We start from the raw sequence: 12,082 nt of genomic DNA, 5'->3' as shown, positions 1-12,082 counted from the left end.
TTTTAAATATTGCACTTTGATAGATATGGTAGACAATATTGAAAGAAATTCTACAAATTAAAGCCAGATTTCTGTTGATATTAAAAATAGCTTTTATGATTGTAGGCAGAGATGGATGCACGTTGTGAGCGCATTGATTCAGTGAAGAATTTTGGCCAGAACCTAGTGAAATCCAGCCATAGTGAAAAATTAGAGGTAAAAAAAGCCCTAAGCAATCTTGCAGATGCTAAAGTCCGGCTCATTCAAGCATGGGAAGAAAGAATGACAACACTAGACCAAGCTCTGGAGCTTCAGGTACTAAAAACTATGTATTTAGTACATATGCTTATGCCATGTGATTCTACCTAAAAAGTAATTTACATGGCATCTTTTTGATCACATTTATTTGGGTGTAGGTATTCCTTGGTAATTTTGAACAATCTGAGAGTTTGTTGAGCAACAGAGAAGCTTTTCTGGCTAATGAAGATGCTGGGGTAAGTGACCTTTTAGAGAATGATTAGTAGTAAAAATAGTATTTGAAAAGCTACATTTGCAAAATTGTAAACAAGAGAAGACACCAATTGCTAAAAGAAAACCCCAGTTAATTATTAATTCTTATACAATGGTCATTTTAGAGCTCCTTGTCAGAAGTGGAGGCTCTCCAGAGGAAGCATGTCCTGTTTGAGAACTCTCTAGAAGCTCAGCTACAACAGGTGGAAGAGGTGGAGAGATATGCTCAACAACTGACACAAAGAAAACATTATGACTCAGACAACATCACAAGGAGGAGTAAAGCAATTCAGCTAAGGTGAACTGTAACCATTTATACTACCGTAATTTCCGGACTATAAAGCGCACCCATATATAAGCCGCACACACTGAATTTTACAAATATTTTTATTTTTAACATAAATAAGCCGCACCTATCTATAATCTATATAATGTACTTTACACAGGCTTTAACGAAAGACACGTTACACACGGTGTAACGGGTGAAATATGTTGCGCTTCCTTTAGGAGCATAGCGGTATTTTGGGAATAGCATGCCACTGTATTATTCCGGTATTACTGCGTGTGTACAAGACAAGGATTATGTCCTTATTATTTTCTGATGCTCAGGTCTAAGGTTCTTTGACTAACCCTTAACGCTGTTGCCAAGAACAATAAAAAAGCACGAGTTTTGGAAACCTGTCTGTGTTTATATGATTTCTGTTGCAACTGGAGTTAGCGAGCTCTCCCTTCACAGAAATTTCATTAGTCTAATGTTATGGGGTTCAGTTTTTTGGCTTGAAGTTTGTGAAACCGGGAAAAACCCAGAAAAAATTTATAAATTAGCCACTTCGTTGTTTAAGCCGTGGGGTTCAAAACGTGAGAAAAAAGTAGCGGCTTATAGTCCGAAGAATACGGTATATAAACATATTTTAATGAATGGTTCATTATGGCGTTATATCTTTTCTTTCAGAAAGGAGAGATTGTTGGAGATGAGTAAAGTTAGACAAATAGCTTTGAAGGAATCATTCCTGCTACAAAAATTTTTAGAAGACAGTTATGAGGTATGCCAGTGTAAAGAAAAGTGTTTGCTTTGCTTTAAACCATCATAATTATTTTGCTTTTCAACATTTCTGCATTAATGGAGACGTATTGTCTCATAAATGTTTTACTTGGAAATAAAAAAATAATAATAAAAATCCTTATCTGTATCTATTATTAAGGTGTGCTCATGGTTAAATAAGAAGAAATCAGTGGCTCAGGATGAGAACTGGAGAGAGCCTATCAATTTGCAAGCCAAGATACTGAAACACCAGAGCTTTGAAGCTGAAATTCTCGCCAACCGCAGTTGTATAGAAGCCCTAAGAAAGGTATGTAATGCCTGATCAGTGTGAATACACGGTATAGTATAATTTAGCAATATGCTAAAATGCTCCCCAGAAGCAGTATCATGGCGATTATATTCAAATGCTAGGAAGGAGAGAAGATGCTGGCTGCTGGTCATCCAGCCAAGGAGAAAATAAAATCAAGAATAATGGATCTAAGTGAAGGATGGGAGCAACTTTTAATCAACTGCAAAGAGAAGAAGTCACGTTTACAGGAAGCATATCAGGTACATAACAAAAACAGTAGTGGATTAGTTTACACAGGCAGTCTGTGATGGAAAATGTTAACTAAAATGTTAAGAATATGATAATTATTGAAAAATACAAATTTAGTGCACAAATGCTGCATGTGCCAGAAATAGATTTAACTATTAAATATGTTTTATTTTATTATAGAGGGTGTTTCTTTTCAAGGCATTTACGTTACTGTATACTACAATATAATGCTGTATATAGACTATATTGCCAAAGGTTTGTGGTCATGCAGTGATACTGGGTGTGGACACTAAAGAAGTTGAGGTCAGGTCTCTGTGGATACAATGTTACAGTGTTAGAGCATACAAAGACTTCCAAGTTTGTGGCAACAGCTTGAGGCAAAACATACATGTAGTTTGAAGGTCTGTTGTTCACATAATTTTAGATGTATAATGTAAGAGTCCTGCTTTTGCCGCATTCTTTATTATATAGGCTTTGCAGTTTCTACGCTCCTTGGAGGATGTCGAGGAATGGCTAGATTCGGTTGAAGCTGAGTTGAGTCAGACAGACTGTGGCACAGACCTGGCCTCAGTTAACAGATTACTAAAGGCTCTTCAGGGCTTGGAGGAAGTGGTGAATGGACATTTGGAAAAAGTTCAAAATCTGGTGGCCGCAGCCAAAGATCTCAGCTCCCAAGGCAATTTTCAAGCTAGGGAGATCCAGCAACAAGTTTGGCACATGGCCAACAGGTATCTTTAGTTTTCAGAATTTATATTTTTTAAGATAAAGATATGCTGACAGTGTAATAAAAAATATATTAAAAAAAACAGTATATATAAATTGTAATTCTTATACTGTTTTTCCTCAGGTATAATGGCCTGGCTGAACCGCTCCAGGTTTATAGGGATACTCTGGAATCATGGCAGATCTTGTTCCAGTTTTACCGGGACATTGACGATGAAATATTATGGATTCAGGATAAGCTACTGGGAATGGCTTCTAAAGAGTTTGGTACTTCACTTGAAAGCACACAAGCAATGGTCAAAAAGTATCATGTAAGTTTTTAACTAGGTTACAGGTCATTATTTTTGTAGTAGAATCTTTAGATGTATTTGGCATGCATGAAGTGCTTAAATGGTTTAATGTTCACTGCAAGAAATTCATTATTAATAGAGCACTTAATCATACATTCATGGGGAAAAGATAGTACACCCTCCTTCAGTTGTTTGTTTATTCATCACGACCTAGATAACAATTGTGTGATCCTCATGAAGTAACGTATCCAAAAACACAACGATTACTGTATATGATAAAAAATAATTTTATTATATTTATTAAATTATTTTTTTATTCAATTAAATAATTCTGAACCAATATTCAGAATCCTGGTACAAAAAAAAAAGTGTTTCTACAACCACTGAGAGAGCAAATTTATAGCCAGGTGTTACTAATTATATGTACAAAATTAATTAAACATCAGTGATTGTGATTTCCTTGAATGAAAATTAATTGTGATTATAAAAGCAGATTTCTTTCAAATCTGGTGGCTTTTGCAAGTTTGTTGTGTCTCTACATCAAACCAAGACATTAGCTATGACCTCAGAGAAGCAACTGTTTCTTGTCATTCTGGGCTGGTTAAGGCCCTGACCAAGTTAAAGGCTATAAATATTTAGAATTCATGTGTGTGGTGTTCAAGAAAAACCTATTGGATGTAGCATTAATAGAACATTTTTACAGTCTTTTATGAATGCTTTTACAAAAATGCTATTAAAAATGCAAAACAACTTTGCTATGAATCAGCTTGTGACTGAAATGCAAAACATAATTGAATTCAGGAATCCCTAATAATATGATTAGTTATATTAATGAAAAATGTATTTAATGTTTAAGATGTTTAATGTAAAAGAATACATTATGATATAAAACACAGATGGTTTATTTATAATTGTGGAATATACTCTTCAGGTCATAATGCAGGAAATCGCAGGTCGTACCCCTCTGGTGCAGGCAGTACTTGAGGCAGGACAGAATTTGGTAAGAGCGAGGCACTTTGCCTCAGAAGAAATCAGTGCAAGGATGGCTGAATTAAAGGGACTATTTGACACATTGACGACAGAGACTGAAAATAAAGGCCACCAACTTGAAGAGGCAATGAAAATCCAGACCTTCCTCTCAGAGGTGTGATATAATATTTTCAGTTTATGATAATAAGATTTACTCAGAAAAAAGAATTCAATGTTTGTGCTTAGATAAAGCAAATAATTTAAAGAAAACTTAGCACATAGACTGAGCTAAAATCATAATATAAATAAATATGAATATAAAGAAAAATATAGTATTTAATTTGAAAGACAATACTAGACAAGTCAGTGATTAATAATGACATTTAACATTCTACTTTGCATTGTGAAGTCTTTGCTAAACACTTCAGAAATAAAAGCTTGCGAATTCCTTTACACACATTCCTTTGTTCCTTTGTGTGTGTGTGTGTGTGTGTGTGTGTGTGTGTGTGTGTATATATATATATATATATATATATATATATATATATATATATATATATATATATACTTTTAATTTTAACGTTGTCTTACACATCTTGTGTATTTCTACAGGTCTCTGACATTGAGCTGTGGATGGAGGAGTTGAAGCCAGTACTGGAGTCCAGAGACTATGGAAAAAGTGAGGAGGCCACAGAGGCACTTCTCAGGAAGTTAGATGGAGTGGACCTGGAGTTAGTCAACAACCATGGGAAAATCAACTCCCTGAAGGATACTGGGGCTGAAATAGAAAAGTGTGGCCACCCTAGCAGGTACAGACATTGAAGCAAAATTTTAGCTGTTATTCTACACATTTAATATCTATAAATAAATAAAAAGAAAATTGGTATAATATTTTTAAAAATATAATGCAGTGTTTGTAGTTGTATTGTCATTGTAAGCAAAGAATTGACAAAGAAAGGTTAATTCTTAACTTAAGATTTTACACAGCACCTTTGATAACAATTACAACACCAAATCTCCTTCCTTGGTGATGAATTCATATTAAAAACCCTAAATATGTCTAACTGCAGCCCTTTGGTGACCAAGAGTGTCACAAACATGGAAAAGCAATATGAAACACTACTGCAGCTGTCATCAGACTATCGTACAGCATTAGAGGACCAGTACAATCTCTATGTGTTTGAGAGAGAGACCAGAGACCTCAAAAGTTGGCTCATTTCTCGCAAGACCCTTGCAGAGTGTGATGATTTTGGCCAAGATCTTGAAGATGTGGAGGTACCTATGCATATTATTATAATTTGTAAAATAGCAGTAATAGTTGTCACTATTAAATTCAGTTTATAAAGCCCATATTTGTACAAATTCTAAGTGTCTCAGAACTATGACTAGTCCCGCTGAGTTGTGATTTCTGGAACATTTTATATGTTTTTCCAGAACCTGCAGAAAAAATTTGAGGATTTCACAGGCGAAGTCAACACTTTGGGTCACAACAAACTAACTGCTGTTCAAAAGCTAAAAAAGCAAGTAAAATCCTCAGAAACCGAGCAGAAGGAAAAGGCACTACTAAATTTATGGGAGGAATTACAAATGGCTATGAAAACACGAGAAGAGGTAACTGTCCAATGCATGTAAGGGTAGAAATTTGCCTTGTAGTTAGACTGATAAAGCATAGGTTTTCAGATTCAATATTTCATATCATAGTATATAACCAACAGAAGTTCTGGTATACTGATTTTCTTTATAAACCTAAATAAATGCTTCTGTATACTGCAAAGCACATCCATGCTAAATTGTACATTTAGTTATACCTACAAAACTCCAAGTAAAAGCTCACAAAAGCTGAAAGTACAGAATGAGGAGAATAAACCATTTTAGAGTTTTAGACTTTTTTACTCACATCCACTCTAAAAGAAAACACTATATTTATCTGCATAAATCTTAAGAAAATTTGAGAAAATATGAACCGCCAAGACTACAGTGATGGATGTTAAAATTGTTTACTACAGAATTTGCAATCAGCCCATGAGGTTCACCAGTTTGACCATGACTTGGATGAGCTGAAGAGCTGGATAAGTGAGAAGGAAATTATGTTGGATTCAGAGAACAGGGAAATTGACCTGTTCAGTGTTCAAGCTTTTATTCGACAGCATGAAGGACTTGAGGTACTGATTAGCCATAGTACTGTAACCTAAGATAAATGATAGACCTGGTTCTAGGCCACTTCACTGGTGTAGACATATAATGCAATTTCCTTTCTTTAGAGGGATTTGGCTGTAATTGAGGAGGATCTGCAACGCAAAAAAGAAGAGGGTAGAGCTCTGGTTAGACGGTGTCCACAGTTGAGGGAAAGTCTATCTGAGAGGATGCAGGAGGTGGAGGAAAACTGGGATAGCCTCCTGGAAAAAGCTGACAAGTGCAAACACAGATTGCAGCAGGTCGTGGCTGTCCAGAGATATCTTAATGACTGGAGGGAGCTCATGTAATTCATTGTTATTTTATTTCTTTGTATATTGTTATGACATAATATGATATTGGACCTATCATATAATTTTGACACCTTTACAGGGCTTGGCTTAGGGAGTCACTTTCCTTGGTGACAGGAGAGGAACTCAGAGGTGAAGTCAAAGACTTGGCACAGCTAATCAAACGGCATGAGGAGTATCATACACAGATTGAGAGGCAACTTGACAAATCGGAAATGGTGAAAATTAAAGGGAGACAGCTAATACATGAAGGAAACTTAATGAGTGAGGAGGTATGGTTAAAAATCTAGCAAAAATTACACAAAGCACACAAGGCATTAATACTTTTTTAGAGAATTGTCTGAATAATGTCTTCACACTGTACACCAAAGTAGAGGGTAAGAAAGATAATATAAACTGGAACTTTGATCGGTATGTCTGTATTTATGTATTGTTTTATTGGTTTAAAAAAAATACAGTTGGAGGACCGTCTAGCAGAGCTCCAAGATATGGAAGCCCTGGTCCTTCAGGGCTGGGCTGAGAGAAGGGATCTATATCAGCAAGAGCTGGAGCTGCAGCAGTTGCAAACAGAGCTGGAGCAAGCTGAACATTGGCTGAACACATATGAAAATGTACTCACTGCACAAGACTATGGGGTGAGGATGCTTATACAGACATTAAAATTATTTATTTTTGAGGGATGAAGATTTTGTTTTTGATTATGCTTGATAAATCTATTCAGAAAATGATTTAATTTCTCTGTATATCAGGATTCTGTTTCAGATGTATTAGAGCTAATGAAAAAACAGGAGGATCTGGAAGCAATGATACAAGCTCAGAGTGACGATTTAATACCTTACATAACAGGAAAACACAGGTAAAAATACCCCCCCCAAAAAAGCAATCCCTGATCAGAGAATTGAGTACTGTAAAATGATTCAAATGTCGTCTGTCAAGTGGTATAAAATGTTTTGTTTTATTCATTTATCTTCAGATGCCACTTGATCAGACTTATTAAGGTGTAATTTTCCTCTATTATTAACATGTAAATGTAATCTTTTTTGTGATAAAAAATATTACGAATAATAATACATTTATCTTGAAGTACTGTATATACTTCAAGATAAATGTATTAATATTTGTGTCACGACTACCCCTGACTATCAGGAAGCACGGGTGACTAGGTGAGCGATGGCCTTGTTTTGTCCGATGTCTTGGGAGTAAGAGGTTGCAGACTGTAGAGGCAAGGCCTCGCAATCTGCCCTGGGCGGAGCGATGCCCTGGGCAGACGTCCGAGGCGGAGCAGCGCCTTGGCAGGACTCTGGACAGGCTTGGGGGCATGTTGGGCAGGGCAGACAGGAATACAGGTGATCTTGGCATGTTGGAAGAGCAGGGCGATGTCACCAGTCAGGCAGGATGGCTGAGGTTGGGCAGCCCGCCCAGCAGAGCTCAGGGGCCGGAGAGACAGACGTTTCAAGAGGTTATTTAATACCATTTGGTTTGCTATTAATTGTTCATGACGCACCCGAAAATACTCAGCTCTCTGCTGGGGGCTGAGCTTCAAAATATTGATCGTCTCGATTGGGTCACTGAATTGCTGGTCTGTGGCGGAGCAAGCCCAACGCTTCAGGGCATCTGCTGGTTCCATCTTTTGGCCAGATTATTCTGTCAGAAAAGCAGGGGGACACGGTGCAGGGCTAGGTGACTGGACCTAGATGCAGGATGCCACAGGAGTAAGGTGAAAACAAGTGTTAATATGAAAAGTGGAGCAATGGGGCAAAGGCAAAAACAGTCCAAAAAACAGTCCAGGGTCAAAAACAGAGGTAAACAGGGCGATGCAGGGAAGAACCAAAACCAAAATCCCAAACAGTCCAAAATTCAGCAAGTTGGCAAATGGTGCAACATAGGCAGAGCAGAAAAATAACCCAAAAAACAGTCCAGAGTTCAAACCAGGTAACTAGGGGGGCGGAGCAGACCAGGGGTCAGGAGCAAGAGCAGGAGCAGGCAGGGTGGCATAATCTCAGGGGCTAGGGAGCTGGTAAAATAATCTGGCCTTGAGCTAAAATATTGTGTGTCCTTAAATACCGGGAGGCACAGGAAAAACAGCAAGATGGCCGCTGACCCGGAAGTGCACACCGCGGAACCGGAAGTGAGCGCCATGTGCCTGGAAGATCCTGACACTGACACCAAAAAAAAATGCATGCCTGTGTCTCACTGACCACTTTTACTTGTCAAATATACATTAAAGCACAATGAAATATTTATATATGTTAGGAAGCTGGGGTCAGAATGCAGGTTCTGCCATGATACAGTGCCCCTGGAGCAGAGAGTGTTGATGGCCTTGCTCAAGTTGCCAGTGCCCCTGGAGCAGAGAGTGTTGATGGCCTTGCTCAAGTTGCCAGAGTTCCATTCAAGAACAATATATTTTTGAGCATGTTACTAATTTATTAATTACTGCAATCCCCTGCCAATGCTATTTCAGCCTGCCAACGTATTATCTGTGCTATCAAATTTAGTGACCATATACCAGTGGTGAGGCCACTTGTTTTGACATTTAGCACTAACAATTGTCACTAAGTAATATAGAGTGTACTCATCCTAGCCCAGAAGTCTGGGAATAAAGCATTCTTCCTATTTCTATTTTTCTGTGGCCATTTAGCAAAGAATCTTAACTTTTTCTCCAGATGTTCAGCAGCTGTGTTTCACAATAATAATAGTTAGCAGTATGCACATAGCATTCAACCTTCATGATTCACAAGTTACTTTTCTCCACGGCCCCCCCATTTTCTCCCCTGTTCTCTCCTGTTTTCTCCCCTTTTTGCTCCTGTTTTGTCCCCTATTCTCAGTGCTATCACCTGCCATTGCTTTACACTCATTAACTGTATTTAAAATTACGACTCTTTGTACAGGTTCAAATGTTGCAGACTACTAGACAAATATACAATAATTAAATAATATACAATAATAAAGTTTAGTTGTATCTAAAATGGAAATTGGCTACATCAACAAGCATATTTAGCTTAATAACTTTTGATTATTAAGCATTAACAGTTAAGATTTTACAGTTCACATCTCTCACAAATTATGTCTTTACCAAACTTTAATCTCTCAGAAAGAGCAGCAGCTGGGGGAGAATTATGGAGAAGATAGAGGTTCCAGGAAAAAGTCTTTCTGTGTGACTTCTCTAAAGAGAAACCATTCTGATCACTCTGCGTCAGTTTCTCAGCCTTCTGTTGCCAAACACATCCGAGGAAGAAACAGCAGTAGGAGGTTAGATAATAAAACACTGATCTCAGCCCCCCTGAGAAGAAACAGCAGTGGCAGGGGTGACAATTATTCTACAGTTCCTGGAGTTGCATCTGGGGCCAGGACCATCAGCAGTAGTGAAATTATTACCTCTGTCAAACCTTTCCTTGACTCTTCTCAAACACAAAACATATCCCATTCAAGCCTTGCTTACAGATCCCATCTAGTTCCCAGCCCAAATTCTGACCAAATATACAGGTCTGAAAATGAAGTCAGTACAAGAAGATACAAAAATCTCTCCCACAAATCCTTCTCTCTTGACACTCCTGGAGAAGCGAGGTCAAGTCCAAATGAAGTGAATGATGAACATTCTGAACCTATATTTCATGAATCAAATGAAGAGATAGAGGAACCTCCTAAATCCATACTACTTGAATCTAATAGAGAAATAGAGCAACCTTTTGAATCTATACTTCTTGAATCAACTGAAAAGATAGAGGGACCTCCCACATCCATACCTTTTAACACCCCTGTAGCCAGTTCAGGAAAACTTGAAGCAATCAATATTCCTTCAGCAGTGAGTGACCTTCCTACATATTTCCCTACTTTGGAGCCACTATCACCTCCACCATCTCATAAACCTTGTCAAATCACCCTGAGGAAATCTGCAGAGGAAGCTAAAGATTTAACTGAGAAACCTCTGGGACAATCCACTCTAGCTTACAAGGTATGTTTCCTTAAATTATATTTCTTAATTAACGGTGGGTTTTTTTATGTAAAACTGATTTTTTATTATTATAATAATTATTATTATTATTTATTATAATTATTATATGTTATTTAGGCTAAAGCAGGCCTTTCTAAGATGGAGGGACCACTGGATATTAAAGTGAAACAGGGAGGGTTTAAAGTAAGTCGTCCAGCTGAGAGAAAATGCAGATTTTTCTTAGAAACCAATGTGTATATCAAAGACTTAGTTATACATAGTTTGACAGTATATTGGGTGCATATTATTTATTTGAATATTGGTTGTGTGCTGATATGAATCAGGGTGTGGATCACTGGGAAACTGTCTATGCACTACTGGAACAAGAGATGCTGAATTTGTTTAATGATCAAAATGATGCTGGAGAGGTATGAACACACAAGAATAGACACATCCAGGACATGCATGAATAGCAATGGAAACACCTAACATTGAAACACAATTCAATTAGTTAATAGTTACTGTCATTATCTATCTATGAACCAGGTAAAATACTCCTGAATCTGTAGTCTATTTAACTTGCTAGCTATAATAACAAACTTTGACATGCTTTACAGAACTGTACTCGATGGCCACCTATCACTGTAGCTGGAGCAATTTGTAAAGATAACCCCTACTACAGGAGAAAGAACTATACCTTCAAACTCATGTATGTGGCCAGCTCTTCTAACGTCTTCTGATTCATCAAATACTGTATAAGCTGACACACTGATACATATGAGACACACAGGCACATATGAGAGTTTTACATTTCTATTTCAATTTAATTCAATTTTATTTGTTTAGCACTTTAAAAAGTGGTCATTGTCTCAAAGTAGCATTACAAGCAGTTTTTTTTTACTTAGAGCAGAAATTGAGTCTTTAGATACTTAGAATTCACATTGTGACACATTGTTTCTTTTTTGAAATGCAGGAAGTAAAGAGGTATTAAGTGAAAGAAAAAAAAACGAGAAACAATATTTAAAACAATAGTGTATTGATTAATTGGAAAAAATGTTCAAATATTGTGATACTTTTGGTTAAGACTGGGGGATGGCAGTCACTACCTGTTTGCTGCACCCTCTCAAGAGGAACAAAAGAAATGGCTGGAGGAGCTGCAGAACTGCACCGGCCAGAGATGCTCCTTAGAGGATAATGGGTAACCAAACAAATTTAGAAATAAGCTACAGTATCCTGGGTTTTATATACACATACAATATGTATATGTAGTTCTTTACCAGTGAATTTAAATGATTTTATTTGTATTATTTCAGGATAAACACAGAGGAAAAGGACATCACAGAAAAGCAGCAGGTTTCAAAATTGTTGAAAGAACCACATACAGAAGTTTCCAAGATTGAGCAGGAAAAAAGTGAGAAGATAAAAGCAGACAGTGAAAACTTTATAAGCATTTATGTGTACCTGTATATCTAATAAGACATTTTGAAACAACTACAGATTCCAGAGAGAGTTTTGATAAGGAGAGGGAACCACCTCCCAAGCCTCCCCACACATACTACAACAAACACCGTTACCCAGATGGAGGAGAGGCCAAAGACTCCCGTGAGCTCAAAAATA

The 12,082-nt window shown here is 37.3% G+C and overlaps 1 protein-coding gene across 1 annotated transcript in view; it reads left to right on the top strand.

The window, feature by feature from the left end:
- The window catches only part of sptbn5 (spectrin, beta, non-erythrocytic 5), a 54,275-nt gene extending 42,677 nt beyond the window's left edge, over positions 1-11,598 (top strand). Inside the window, 22 exon segments of the mRNA XM_046856107.1 lie at positions 106-294; positions 396-473; positions 615-787; positions 1,442-1,532; positions 1,692-1,838; positions 1,943-2,080; positions 2,541-2,797; positions 2,917-3,103; positions 4,014-4,226; positions 4,664-4,860; positions 5,122-5,326; positions 5,486-5,662; positions 6,058-6,213; positions 6,313-6,530; positions 6,617-6,806; positions 6,993-7,169; positions 7,284-7,390; positions 9,626-10,486; positions 10,604-10,669; positions 10,810-10,893; positions 11,083-11,174; positions 11,550-11,598. Coding sequence (XP_046712063.1) covers positions 106-294; positions 396-473; positions 615-787; positions 1,442-1,532; positions 1,692-1,838; positions 1,943-2,080; positions 2,541-2,797; positions 2,917-3,103; positions 4,014-4,226; positions 4,664-4,860; positions 5,122-5,326; positions 5,486-5,662; positions 6,058-6,213; positions 6,313-6,530; positions 6,617-6,806; positions 6,993-7,169; positions 7,284-7,390; positions 9,626-9,692 — 2,967 coding nt within the window. The 3' untranslated portion in view covers positions 9,693-10,486; positions 10,604-10,669; positions 10,810-10,893; positions 11,083-11,174; positions 11,550-11,598.
- The last annotated feature ends 484 nt before the right edge of the window (positions 11,599-12,082 follow it).

Source organism: Silurus meridionalis, chromosome 8, assembly GCF_014805685.1.
Source record: "Silurus meridionalis isolate SWU-2019-XX chromosome 8, ASM1480568v1, whole genome shotgun sequence".
In the NCBI taxonomy this organism is placed as follows: Eukaryota; Metazoa; Chordata; class Actinopteri; order Siluriformes; family Siluridae; genus Silurus; species Silurus meridionalis.
Note: the sequence above shows the minus strand (reverse complement) of the source record. Positions and strands in the feature narration are given on the sequence as shown.